The sequence below is a fragment of the Pristis pectinata genome, chromosome 17 (assembly GCF_009764475.1).
Source record: "Pristis pectinata isolate sPriPec2 chromosome 17, sPriPec2.1.pri, whole genome shotgun sequence".
Classification (NCBI taxonomy): Eukaryota; Metazoa; Chordata; class Chondrichthyes; order Rhinopristiformes; family Pristidae; genus Pristis; species Pristis pectinata.
In genome coordinates, this window is record NC_067421.1 from 22782651 (window position 1) to 22797551 (window position 14901).

Here is a 14901-nt window from a genome sequence, read left to right on the forward strand (position 1 = left end):
AGAATGGAATGAGCAGAATGTTCCTGCCTAGAAAGCTTATAGGCTGTGGCAGTGCAATGAAGGCAATAATAGGAAGATCAATGCCATCTCTTCGGTCTCCACCACAATCTTTGTTCCAGAGCCTGCTGGTAGATGTCTAAGACACATCCTTACTTTAAAATCTCTCTGTGGCCTACAGCCCTACAATTGTTGGATGGATGCCCTCTCCCAGTTAAGGCCTCTTGAACATCTTCAGTTTTAATTACTCCTTCATTACTACTTTCCTCTGCTAAAGCTCTGAGCTCTGCAGTTCTTTCCCCAAACCTCATTGCTTTAGCTTTTTCCTATTTTTTACCTTTTAATTTTCCTGTTATCTTTAAATGAAGCATGTCGCCAAATTTTATTTGATTAATGTACTACAGGTTGGCTGGGAATGTTTTGGCACGTTGAAGGTGATACATCAGAGATACTGCAGGCAGTGGCATCTCTTGGATCCCATCACTAGAGGACAGAACTTTCAAAATGTCAAAATAGCAGAAAAATGTTACAGACTACTCAGTTGATGAAGTTGCACAATTTTAAAGATATACTTCTCTGTCAGATATATAACTGAAGAAGTCCATGAAGGATATCTTTTACATTCAGTCAAAGTGGGCTGTTACAGATTAAGTTTTCTTGGTTCTGGACGAGGGAATGCAAACATAGTAAGACTGACCTTTACTCAAGTTTAGGAGAATGTGAGGTGATATCATTGAGATATGAGATACAGAGAGGTTCCGTTCCATTCCAGGTCCCAGACTTTATATTGTACAGTTGCCTATATGCGACTTCTTTCAATGTGGGGTAGCCATTGCACCCCAGCTACCAAGTGTAGTTAAATGAATTTGGTCCAGTGTTAAGAGTGCAAATGATGCTCTCTAATACTCTTAGAGACGAAATGGTAATTTTCTGTAGCTATAGGTGCTTACTAACATCATGATTGATTTTCTATGAGAACATAGTTTGTTTTGAATGACTGCTAATGCTTATTTGGTTTTGACATCTATGATTTGAATATAGCTGTTATTTTCTATTATTAAATATGGTTGAGGAGTTCAGGCCTGCAATTCCTTTCACCACTAAACTTCAAAATTGATATAATAAATATTCTACAGGCACAGCTAATGCAAATAATGGTACTAATGTACCAAAGCTGAATGGTAAGGAACAGCAAAGGAGTGCAGTACGTTAAAAGTATTAGCTCTAAAATTAGATTCCAATCTATATTTGTTGCAAGGTATTATGTTATCAAGATAAAATAATTGAAATTCCACTGAACTTTTGTGTTTTGAGCTCTGACCTATTAAAATAATTTGAACATATTAGAACATAGAACATTACAACACAGTACAGGCACTTTGGCCCATGATGTTGTGCCAACATGCTAGCATTAAAAAGGTAGTATTAGATGTCATAGCAAGTTTAAATGTTGGTAAATCCCAGGGCCCTGATGAGATGCATCCCAAACTGCTATGAGAGGCAAGGAAGGAGATTACTATGGCCCTGACAGAGATTTTTAAATGATGAGGTGCAGTTGACAGGAGGACAGCAAATGTGGTTCCTTTATTCAAGAAGTGCAGCAGGGACAAGCCTGGTAATAATAGGCCATTGATCCCAATGTCAGTGATATGGAAATTATTGGAAAAACATCCTGATGGCCAGGATTAATCTAAACTTGAAAAGGCAGGGATTAGTCAAAGATAATCATCATTGCTTTATTGGGGGGGGGGGGGGGGGGGGGAAGAGAGAGGAGAGGAGAGGCAGGGAGCGGGTGGAAGGAAGAGATCCTGCCTAATCAATTTAATTGAATTTTTCCAGAGGTAATAAAGTGTACTGATGAGGCAGTACAGTTGATACAACATACTTGGACTTCAGTAAGACCTTTGACAAGGTCCCACATGTCCAAAGGGTCACAAGCCCATATGATCCAAGGAAAGTTGGGAAAATTGGATCCAAAGGAAGCTTAGTGATAGGAGGCAGACAGTGATGGTGAAGCATTGATTTTGTGATTGGAAACCTGTGACCAGTGGTGTATCACAGGAATTGGTGTTGGAATCCTTACTGTTAGTCACATACATTAATGACTTGAGGGTACAATTAGTAAGTATGGAGACGACATGAAAATGTGATGTTACTGATAGAACTACCTTTGATTATAGGAAGATAGTGATCAGTTAGTAAAGTGGGCAGAGTAATGGCAGGTGGAAATTATTGCACTCTGGGAGTATTAGTGAGGGTAAGATAATGAATGGTAGGGTCCTAAAGATTATTGAGGGACAGAGGGACTCCAGGGCACAAATCCCCAGATCTCCAACTGTGGCAGCACAGGTAGATAAGGTGGTAAAAGGTAGAGTACAGAATACTAGCCTTCATTTTCCAGAGCATAAAATCTAAAAGCAGGGAAGATTATGGAACAGCAACTTTAGATCAGCAGACCACAGGAAGGACATGATTGCACAGGAGGGGTGAAGAGGAGTTTCGCCAGGATGTTACCTGGGGATGGAGTATTTCACTTATGAGGACAGCCTGTGTTTGTTTTCCTTGGAGCAGGGAGCCTGACTGAGGTATATAAAATTAAGGGGTAGACAGGGTAGGCACTAGGAAACTTTTACACACTTCACAGGTGTCAAAATTAAAGGGCAAGGGTTTAAGCATGAAAAGATTTAAAAGGAATTCAAGGAAGAATATTTTCACCCAGGTGGTGGTTGGAATCTTTAATCCACTGCAGCAGGTACCCTCACAATATTTAAGTATTTAGACAATCACTTTAATTGCCAAGGTATAGAAGGTTGCAGACCAAGTGTTGGTAAATGGGATTAGTGTAGATGGGTAAATGATGGCTGGCATGGACATAGGCCTAAAGAACCTGTTTCTGTGCTGTATGACTAATTTCACTAAAGTTGCTATTTTTGGCAGGTACCCAACTAGGCACCAGAACTAAAGACAGCACGAATTTAACACGTCAAAAATGGAGGAAATCCAGTTTGTGTGGGAAAATGTACAGGGTAAAATGTTGAGTGGTGGGCAGAAACATCTCTGATGTGTTTTACTGCAATACAAGACTTCACCAGAGGGCAGGCTTTTATATTTCCTCCATTATACTCTGGACAACAAATCCTTCCCAATGTCAAATTTTGAGTAGTTTCAAGTCTGTGAAACTGCTTTAAATTCAGCCTAGAGGATCAGTTTAGAGGCTTTTTATTGGGGTCAATTGTAAGCAATTCTGCACGATGAAGTTCCTGATGTGGCATTGATGATGTCCTTTATTTTTTTAATTGCACCATGACCATTTAATGTGGAAGAGTTGATGGATTGCTGACTAATCTACAACATTTTCCTGACATCTACATTCTGGGGGAAAAAGCATACTAGGTTCTTTAGATGAGATGTGCATTGTAAATACTCTTGAATGCATGAATAATGGCCTGTATGGACCATGTATATTTAATCTGATACTTAGAGCAGTTTTATTTTATAACATGCAATGTTAGAAATTAATAATACAATTTTAAAAAATATTGGAAAAAGTTTTAACCAAGTTTAATTAAAAACAAAATTCATAGTATTTGATATTGGCTATCTACCAAGATTCACAGGATACCCTTGCTCTTGTCATTTAAGCTCTATTTATAAAGCCCAAGATCCCATATGCTTTTTAAACCACCTTTTCAACATACCATTTTTAGCAAACTGTGCACATAACCTACACAGTTCTGTAGAATTGTGACTTCCAATTTACAATGCCTTTTCTTATTTTTTTCTTTCAAAATGTTATACTTCACATTTCTTACATTAGATTTCATCCAACATCCATTCAACCAGCTTTCTCCTCCAAGCCTATTACCATCCTCCTCACAGGTCACTCAACCTCAGTGAAAACTGTGCCCTGTACACCCAAGTCATTATTGTGTTATTATCAATCCCAAGGAAACTCCTCTCCAGTTCCAAAAACCACCTTTCACTACTACTATCATTTTCTGTCATTTTGCCCATTTTCTATCTGTGCTGCTTTGGCCCTTTTATTTCTGTCTTCATTCCTGATGACAAGCCTATCATGCAGTACCTCACCAAATGCCTTTAGGATGTCCATATACACACACACACACAATCATATTTCCCTCTTTGACCCTTTCATTAAGTTTCATCAAACCACAGACATAGTTTGTCTTCAAACCCATTTTAGCTTACTCTAATAATAAAAAGAAGTCCAAGTGATAGCTAATTCTATACCCGATTATCCTTTCTAGAGCTTTCCCTATCAAGAGGTTAAAATGATTGGTCTGTAGTTATTGAGGTTTTCCCTATGCCTGTTTCTGAAGGTTATAACGTTTGCAATTTTTCAGTCCCTGGGTACCACCCCCAAAACCTACACATTTCAAATATTATGGCCAAGGTCTCTGCAATTTCCTCAGCAACCTAGAAAGCATACCATCCAGAGGTATGCATCTAGCCTTTAATATGTTCCTTTAGCCGATTCAGAATTTCATCTGCATTTCCTTTTGCTGAGACTCCAGTCACATCATCTTCCTTGATAATGACTGATGTCAAGTACTCATTTAGTACTTTAGCCTCTAACTTCATGAGTACATTTCCTTTCTGGTGCCTGATCAGCCCCACCTCTCCTGTTACTTTTTTCTGTAATGAATCGATATTAATACTGATTGCTTCACTGGTAAGCAAAATTAGTTACTGTTAAAGAATTTGGTAACCTGAGAATGCTGATTTTTTTCTGATATGTACAAAGCCAGTTTGTGTTCTGTCAGGAGTCTGAAGGGCAAATGAAAGTGAGCACACAACATATTAGTAAACAAAACAGTAAACTGCTGACGTATAACCTTGCAATATCTGCCTGCTATACTTCTGTTCAAACCTCAGCTTAATGCAAATTTTTAACCTTGCAAAATATTGCAAGGTCAGAGAGATCAATTTAGTGGATTAAAACACAGCACCTAAAAAATGAATTCCAAGTTTGGCATTCAAGCTTATTTCACAGAACATCCACAAACACTTGATCTTCTGGACTAATTAAGTAATCATGCTTTTTTAGTTGATTTAGATCCTTATGCCTTAAAGATACATTCAACAGCAACTTTTATACATAAAAATATCAGGATGCATCAGATAGCAATTATTTACATAAAAGCTAATCATATTGTTTTCCACAAATACCTGCTATACTTGCAAATATTTCACTGATCCCAATCATCACGTACTGTGGAATTTGCCACCATATTGATAATGGTGCAGCATTATACCATACATTCCCAATTTGTTGTTCAATGGTACCATTTCGTAGGCTATTCAAACGCTGATCTTCCAGAATTCCTAATAAGGAGAAATACAAAATTGGTTTCACAGTTTGCATACAAACTTAAAATATTTAATAACAAACATACATTCAACCAGTTAATTCTCAAATCTGCTACATCTCATTTCAGGTAACCAATGAGCTCCTTTTTGTGTTTATTTTTATTCCTGAAATTTCAGTCTTCAAGATCATATAAATAACTAGATAAAAATAGATTTAATATAAAATTCAGTTTAAGACTCAAAACTAATGATCAGATTTTCCATTTCATCTTCACATAACAAATGAATGATAAGTAGAAGCTTTAAAATCACCATTATTGCCATCAACTGTTATTACAATGTTCTTCACATCTAGTCCAGGTTAAATTAGGGCATTTTACTGTCATTGACTAAATATGAAGGAAATCATAAGAGGAGATATATTAATGGGGAGAGAAATGGAATACATGTTTCCATATTAATTAAACCACTCAAAAATATTCAAGTGTTGAAAGTGAAATATCTAAACAATGAAGAATTTTCACCTTCATAAAGTCTGTCTAAATTAGCTATTTAATCTGGAAAAGCAAACTAATTTCAGATGATGATGATTCAAAAACATTTTTTTTTAGTTACGTACCAAATTCTAGGAATACTGACATTTGTGTTGGAATAGAGAGGTTATATGTTTACAATCTCAACAGGAGGATGAAGAACTAAGGTTTATCAGGAGTTACTGGTCCATCAAATTTCCTCCATTAAAATAGCTAATATCAGCATTTTTAGAGTACTATTCACCTGCAATAAATGATTAGACATCTATTTCCAGAAGTGACATGCAACATCAGAGAAGGATAGAAGCTAGTTTAATAGATCGACTCTGGTGCCTTAGCATAGAAAAGAAATGATTGATACTCAAAATCTGAAATGAAAACTGAACATTGAAAATACTTAGCAAGTCAGACAGCATCAGGGTAGAGAGAGAATTAGGGTTAAATTCTATTACCCACTTCTCTTTCAACAGATACTGAACTTGCTGTTTTCAATAAAACCGGGAGAAAATGAAATGGAACAGAGCTCAAACTTGATGTTGTTAAATGTGCATGTTTTAAGGCTATAAGCTTAAAGTTCAATTATTTTATTTAGAAAGAAATGCTTTAAATAAATATTTTTTTAATTTTGTGAACACATTTCATTTACTGGTGAAAACAATTCATTTAGACAGCATCTAATTCTGACAGTATGTGGAAAGTAGGGTCTAGGACTGTACATAAGATTCTAAACAGAATATTCAGGGCAGGTGGTTGGATTCTAGTGAGGGAAAACTTGAAGTTAAAAAGACAAAGCAATAGTACTGGATAGCAAATGAAGAATGGTAACCAGAGTTTGTCAGGAAGGGCATCTACTGCATTTAAAGTCAGAGCAGGGAATAGAAAAATGACAAATTTGAAGGGTCTTTTATCCAAATGCACATAGCATTCCTAACTGTATATAGGATTTAATTACACAGATGAAAGTAAATGGATTTGACCCAACAGCCATTACAAAGTCATGGCTGCAAAGTGACCAAGTTTGGAGATTAAATGTTCCAGAATAACTCAACTTTTAGAAGAGATAGGGAAAGTGGAAAAGTAGATGGGGTAACCCTAATTTTAAAGAATGGGATTAAGGCAGTGGAAAGGAAGGCATAAAAAAAAATGTAAAAGTAGAATCTGTTTGGGAGAAGTAAAGCAATGACAATAGACATAAAATTTTGGTAGATAGGGCATACGAGCCCTCAAACAATAGTGATAATGAAGGCATAACTCAGGAAATCAGAGATGCATGCATTGAGGGTAAAATAGTTATGGAGGACATCAAGCTACATTTAGACTGGGCAAACGAATTAGCAGTAATAGTGTGGAGGATCAATTCATTGATTATATAAGAGATCACTTTCTAGATCACCATTTTGAAGAACCAGCAAGGGAACAGACCTAGGATTGTAGAAGGATAAAGGGTTAATTGATGATCAGAATTATTATCATTGACTTATATTATGTGAAATTTGTTGTTTTGCAGCAGCAGTACAGTGCAAACACAAAATTACTACAAATTACAAAAAAATTAAAAAGTGCAAAACAAAAGGAATAATGACAGTGTTCATGGACAGTTCTGGAGTTGAGGGGCATTTAAGGAGCTGTTATCCTAACACAATAAATTTTATGTAAGCTTCAAGAGCTATGTTGAAAAAGAAATGCTTAGTTAAAATTAATGTGGGTCCCCTACAGGTGGAGACAAGAGGAATGATATTGGAAAATAAGGAAACGGCAGAGAAATTACACAGGTGAAAACACAGAAAACCTGGATATAATGAGGAACTACAGGTCCAGAGTGAAATCAGGAACTAAAAGAAACTAGCTTGAGTAAAAGAGATTAATATTGGAAAGATTAATGAAAATAAAAAGGTGATAAATCTCTAGGATTCCATCCCATTATTTTGAAGGTGGCAGGTATGGAAGTTGGTGGGTGCACTAGCTATCATCTTCCAAAAATTTCAGCATGGTTCCCACAGATTGGAGGGTGGCAAATGTAACCCCACAATACAAGAAAGGTGGAAAGAAAACAGGGAGCCATTAACCAGTTTAGCCTGACATTAGCAATAGAGAAAATGCTAGAATCTATTGTTATTGTAGTTGTGACATGACATTTGCAAATAATATAATTGGCCAGAGTCAACAGGAATTATGAAGGGAAAAATCATGTCCAACAAATCTTTTAGAGGAATTTGGAGGTTGTAACAGACAGCATAAGACATGGGGAAACTAGTCCTTGTGATGTATTTGGACTTTCAGATGGCCTTTAATAACCTTGAGTGGAACCTCATTGAAAAATAATTAGAGCACAAGGTATGGGAGTACACAGTGACATGGACTGAGGAGAGATTGACAGAAGGCAGTAGCAAAAAGGAAAATGGATCATTCACTAGTATGGAGGCAGAGACCAGTGGAGTACCAAAGGCCTCAATGTTGAGGCTCTAGCTTTTCACATCTATATCAATGACTTTGACAAAGGGATCAAGGGTTATATATCCAAATTTGAGGATGTAATGTAACAAACCATATATTGCTAAAAGTGAGTAGGGAGAGAACAGAAAGATAGTGGAATTCTCATGCAGTTATTCACATGGCAAAGGGAAGGGGACCTAGCTGTAAGAGTGTAGGAGCTGGTGACCTCTCCATCTGGGCAAAGTCATAAATCTTTGCTTAAAGGGACATCCTGCTTTACAAACCCACTGATTTTTTTTTTGAAAATGCAACTACTAGAATAGATAGGGGAGAACTAGAGGACGTGGTGCATACAGACTCTCAGAATTTTTTAAAAAAATAAGGTCCACATAAAAGGATCAAGTGTACAAGAAATTAGGTTAGTGTGCACATGAAAATTAAAGCACATGAAACTAGGAGTAACATGCTGATGTGGATTGAGAATTGCTTGAAGACAGGAAACAGTAGGAATAAATGCATCTCCTCTAACCTTGTCTCCTGCATTCAATGCTTCTGATGTAGCCTTCGCTACATCAGCGAGACCAAGTGCGGATTCGGCGACTGTCTCACAGAACACCCAAGCTCAGTCTGCGTTAGCCATCCCAAGCTCTCAGTTGCAAATGATTTCAACTCTCCTTCCCATTTCCACACTGATCTGTCCATCTTTGGCCTTCTCTCCTGCCAGGATGAAGCCCAACACAAACTGCAGGAGCAATACTTTATATTCCACCTGGATAATCTACAACCCAATGCCATGAATATGGAGTTGTCCAATTTTAGATAACCTCCACCACACCCCCCCCAACCCTTTCCCTTTTTGTTTTCCCCTCCCTCTGGTCCTCTCATTTTTGTCCCCTTTCCCATCCACCCCCAAACCCCCTTCAACCACCTTCATGCCCTTCCCCCTCCTGGCTCCATCCACCCACCCACCCACATGTTCTCCCTCCCTCCTCTCCCCATCCCCCCCACACACCCCCCCCCCCAAAAAAAAATCTGGTTCCAACTGTTGTTACCTCTCCCCTAATGACTCCCATTCTCAATTCCTTTATTATCCAAATCCAGTTCTGGTAGTGCTTTGTGTTCCTGCTCATCTCTCATCCTTCCCATCTTCATGCTCCCCCTTCCCCCACTTTGCTACATTTTCCCCCCTTTTTCCTGTCTGCCTCCAACTACCATTCACCTGCCAGTCTTCCAACTCCACCCCAGCTCACCTCCCCTACCTGCCTGTCATCTCACACGCCTCCTCAGTCCCCTAATTGCCTCAGAATCCTTTCTTGCCACTCCCCTTCTCCCCTCCACGTGGCTATCTTGTCTCTCCACTCAGTCCTGATGCAGGGTTTTGACCCGAAATGTCGACAATTTCTTTCCTCCCACAGATGCTGCATGAGATGCAGAGTTCCTCCAGCACAGATTGTTGCTCCAGATATGCTGCCTCGTGTCTCCATTATAAAATTGCAGCTTTCCTGACCCAAATGTTTTTGCACAATGAAGTTCTCTGGATAGAACACTCATCCAAGAACGTCACATATACAAGGAAAGGAAAGCATCTGAACTGCACCAGAGTCATCCTTGACAGTTTTCCTTTTAACATACATGAGGATTTATATTTTATTAATTTTATTTCCAGAGTGCTGTATGTTAGACAACAAATGTTATTCTAAAAGTTGGAACGTGATTCTACCACTGGAGGTTTTCTAATTGAACTTAAAACTTGCCATTTTTAGAGAAAAACCAAACTCAAACTTTATTTGTAAGAACTATCTTAACTCTCCAGTCCTGAATTAGGTGTAAATTGCAACATTGTTTAGGACAGCAGGCAAGATGATCAAAATGCTTCACATTTTAGTTACACTACTGCTTAGAAAGACAATCTTATCAAAAGACTAATGTTAACAGCCATGACCTTTGGATTTTCAGCTGATATAACTATTCCAATAATGGACGATATTCAGCCTTGTGAAAACAAAAAGGTCTCATTGACAGATGCAAAGGTTGCTGGCCACCGCAGGACAACTTCCCATCATAATTTCTGACGGACTACGAGTTAGGAAAACATTTTTCTTTAAAAGGTCAACTACCACCTCAATATCTTTCTTCCAACGTGTTATTTTTCAACACTGCATAATGCATATTCATTAAAGGGCAACAATCTCCATAGAGAAATTTTTAATTCAGTGACTTGATCATACTAATCTTTCTTTCCCAAAGCAGGTTTTGTTTGCTACTGCCATCTGTCATGCGAGGTACAAAAAGGCCAATTTGCCACAAAGATTTGAGAGAAAGGCAAAAGATTAGCCTCATATTAAACCAAAAAATATTTCCAATACATACACATTCAAGAGATAAAAATCAAAATGGAATCCAGATTTTCTTTCCAACAGCTTTGCTTACTGCTGGGGTGAACTTTGCCAGAATTCTTTCCTGCCTGGGCTTCAACTCTTAAATTGGACAATCTTCTGCTTCCTTGGATACTAATCTACTTCATGTCAAGAATGCTGTATTAGCACTCCATTTCAAAAGGAACCAACAGACAGATTCCCTCACACCTCTGAAGTCCCAATTGATCATCGGCATCTGGAAGATGCATGTCATGTTCCAGAAAGCTGCAGTACCATCATGAATTAGCATTGATAATGTGTTGCTGGAGGTAGTAGACAGCTTCACACATCTAGGCTCCACAATCACCAACAATATGTCATAGTGCTGAAATCAGCATGGGCATTTCAAAAGCCAAGGCTGTGATGTCCAAGCTGAGCAAGGAGTGTAAGTCAGTAGCAACCTGATGAAGAACACCAAACTAAAAGCCTACACTCCTAGTAGTACCAGGCCTGGACTATATATCCAAGGCACGAGAGAAGACTTAGTTTCTACTTTTGCTATCTCAGAGCCATCACCTAGTGGTACAAAGTCAGCAACTTGAGGTCCTGGAATCTGCTTAGCCCATCCACACATTCATTATTAAGCCAATGACAATTGTTAGATTAAACATATTCATTCAACTGACCATGGGATCACATTCAAGAATATTCTTCATGGTGAACTGACCACTGGGTTACCATCTGTTGAATGCCCAAAGCTCTGTGCTAAGGGTAACCACAAACAAGGAAAAGCAAAAATATGAAGATGCAACAGCAATAGACAACTCAGACTGTTGGGATCCTTGGAGGCCAACTGTTCAGCAGTGCGTCAGGAGTAGTTAAGAGAAATGGAAAGCTCAACAGGCTAAGGAGAGAACTTGTAGAAACCAGAAGCTAGTGAATCATGCAACTTCATAGCACACCATCTTCAGCTGCAGCAAGTGTGGCAGAGACTGACATGCCAGATTGGGGCTTCTCAGCCATACTAAATAATGTTCAAGGGCCAAACCATCATCCATGGGGTTGATCTGCTCCTCCACTGCATTTACGGGTTATTTACTGCTCCCAACTAGTCCTATCAACCCATACTCTTCAATCATTTCAATCAATCACTGCCGCATTATTGGTATCTGGGATCAAACTCTATTGGCACCCAGGATCAAACTCTATTGGCACCTAAATAAAATACTAATATCAAATAAACTAATAAATACAGCAGAGAAACAGTGAAATGAAATATTAGAAAAGAGGTTCCACTATTTTCTAGCTGGGTAGCAGAATTCTGATCACTTTGAGATCAAACATCTTATGCTTTCAATGATCTTGACCACATAGGATATATACAGATTATTTTATCATTGCAGATGCATTATGAAGTGTGGAAATATGCTATCATTACATGCTCCAGATCAACATCTAGAGCTAATAATACAGAAAGGAATAACATGCCAGTCATATCACAATACACAACAGATTCAGGGTATGGAGGAGATGGAGAAGGCTGCAGAGGATGAAGAGAAGAAATCCTGTAAATCTTTGATTTGCTTTTAGATCTTTCTTTATGAACTACCTGATTAAAAGGCAAATTAGAAACTTTTTTGCACACAACTTCCTCTCATTCAATAGGGGAATGGAATGTTCTAATTCTCCTTCAAATCATTACTTCTGTAGGAACCAAAGGAAAAGCTTGTATTTATAAAATACCTTCCATAATCTCATGACATTCCTAAGCTTTTCACAGCCAATGAAGTATCTTCAAGGTGTGCTCACTACTACATAGGAATATGAAGCAGACAAAGGCTACAAACAGCAAGGAGATATTTTATTACCTTTTCATTTTAAATATAACACTAGTTAAAAACTGGGAACTTAATGATTGTTTAGGATCTCCTAACCACAAAGAAATTGCTTCTAGCTCTGTAATATGTACGCAACAGTGATTACAAGCACTATGCCACAGTTCAATGGAATTTACTTCCTTTTCATTCAACTAAGCAAAACTGTATTGAAGAATAAAAGTATTAATAATCAGAAATTTTTGGTATTGGTTTATTATTGTCACTTGTATCGAGGTACAGTGAAAAGCTTGTCTTACAAACCGATCGTACAGGTCAATTCATTACACAGTGCAGTTACATTGAGTTAGTACAGAGTGCATTGATGTAGTACAGGTAAAAACAATAACAGTACAGAGTAAAGTGTCACAGCTACAGAGAAAGTGCAGTGCAATAAGGTGCAAGGTCACAACAAGGTAGATCGTGAGGTCATAATCCATCTCATTGTATAAAGGAACCGTTCAATAGTCTTATCACAGTGGGGTAGAAGCTGTCCTTAAGTCTGGTGGTATGTGCCCTCAGGCACCTGTATCTTCTACCCAATGGAAGAGGAGAGAAGAGAGAATGTCCCAGGTGGGTGGGGTCTTTGATTATGCTGGCTGCTTCACCAAGACAACGAGAGGTAAAGACAGAGTCCAAGGAGGGGAGGCTGGTGTCCGTGATGCGCTGGGCTGTGTCCACAACTCTCTGCAGTTTCTTGCGGTCTCCTGGGCAGAGTAGTTGCCGTACCAAGCCGTGATACATCCAGATAGGATGCTTTCTATGGTGCATCAGTAAAAGTTGGTGAGAGTCAAAGGGGACAAACCGAACTTCTTTAGCCTCCTGAGGAAGTAGAGGCGCTGGTGAGCTTTCTTGGCCATGGCTTCTACATGATTTGACCAGGACAGGCTGTTGGTGATGTTCACTCCCAGGAACTTGAAGCTCTCAACCCTCTTGACCTCAGCACCATTGATGTAGGCAGGTGCATGTACACTGCCCCCTTTCCTGAAGTCAATGACCAGCTCCTTTGTTTTGCTGACATTGAGGGAAAGGTTGTTGTCATGACACCATTCCACTAAGCTCTATCTCTTTGCATACTCCGCCTCGTCAGTGTTTGAGATACGGCCTACAACAGTGGTATCATCTGCAAACTTGTAGATGGAGTTAGAGCAGAATCTGGCCACACAGTCATGAGTGTATAGGGAGTAGAGGGCTGAGGATGCAGCCTTGTGGGGCACCAGTGTTGAGAATAATCGTGCCGGAGGTATTGCTGCCTATCCTCACTGATTGCGGTCTGTTGGTTAGAAAGTCAAGGATGCAGTTACAGTGGGAGGTGTTGAGTCCTAGGTCTCGGAGTTTGGTGACAAGCTTGCTTGGGATTATTGTATTGAAGGCAGAGCTATAGTCAATAAGCAATTGTCTAACGTAGGTGTCTTTACTGTCCAGATGCTCCAGAGCTGAGTGTAGGGCCAGGGAGATGGCATCTGCTGTAGACCTGTTTTGGCAATAGGTGAATTGCAATGGGTCCAGGTTGTCTGGTAGGCTGGAGTTGATGAGAGCCATGACCAACCTCTCAAAGCACTTCATGATGGTGGATGTGGAGCCACTGGTCGGTAGTCATTGAGGTATGTTACCTTGCTTTTCTTTGTAACCGGGATGATAGTGGTCTTCTTAAAACAGGAGGGAACCTAAGATTAAAGCAGGGAGAGGTCGAATATGTCCGCAAATACTTCTGCCAGCTCAAGATCTGAGCACACGGCCCAGGACACCATCTGGGCAAGGTGCTTTCCTCATGTTCACTCTCTGGAAGACTGATCATACATCCTACACTGTGATCACAAGTTCAGCTGCGTTGGTGGCCATCAGGGTGGATGGTGACAATCCACTTCCCTTTTGTTCAAAACACACATCAGGAAGGGATGCACTGTTGTTAGCTATGCAGCCCAACTTTGTCTTGTAGCCTGTTATGGCATGTAAGCCCTGCCATAACTGACAGCTGGTCAGGGACTTTATTTTGAGTTGGTATTGCCTCTTGACATCCCTGATAGCTTTCTGAAGGTCATACCTCGATTTCTAGTACAGATCAGGAACACCAGATTTGTGTGCAGCAGTCCTCTCCTTCAGTAGGGAGTGGATCTCCCGGTTCATCCATGGTTTCCTGTTTGGGAACACCCGCATTGTCTTCTTTGGTACACAGTCCTCCACACACTTGTTGATAAAGTCTGTGATGGTGGTGGCATACTCATCAAGGCTGGCAGCTGAGTCTTTGAACATGGACCAGTCCACTGTCTCAAAGCAGTCATGTAGGAGCTCATCTGTTTCCTCAGACCAGCTCTGCACAACTCTCCGTACTGGATCCTCCCGTTTCAGTTTCTGTTTGTATGCAGGGTGAAGCAG

The 14901-nt window shown here is 39.4% G+C and overlaps 1 protein-coding gene across 1 annotated transcript in view; it reads right to left on the reverse strand.

The window, feature by feature from the left end:
• slc15a4 (solute carrier family 15 member 4) overlaps nt 1-14901 on the reverse strand; it is a 59842-nt gene that overhangs the window by 15495 nt on the left and 29446 nt on the right. The window contains exon 6 of the mRNA XM_052032104.1: nt 5188-5343. Coding sequence (XP_051888064.1) covers nt 5188-5343 — 156 coding nt within the window. The remainder of the gene's footprint in view (nt 1-5187; nt 5344-14901) is intronic.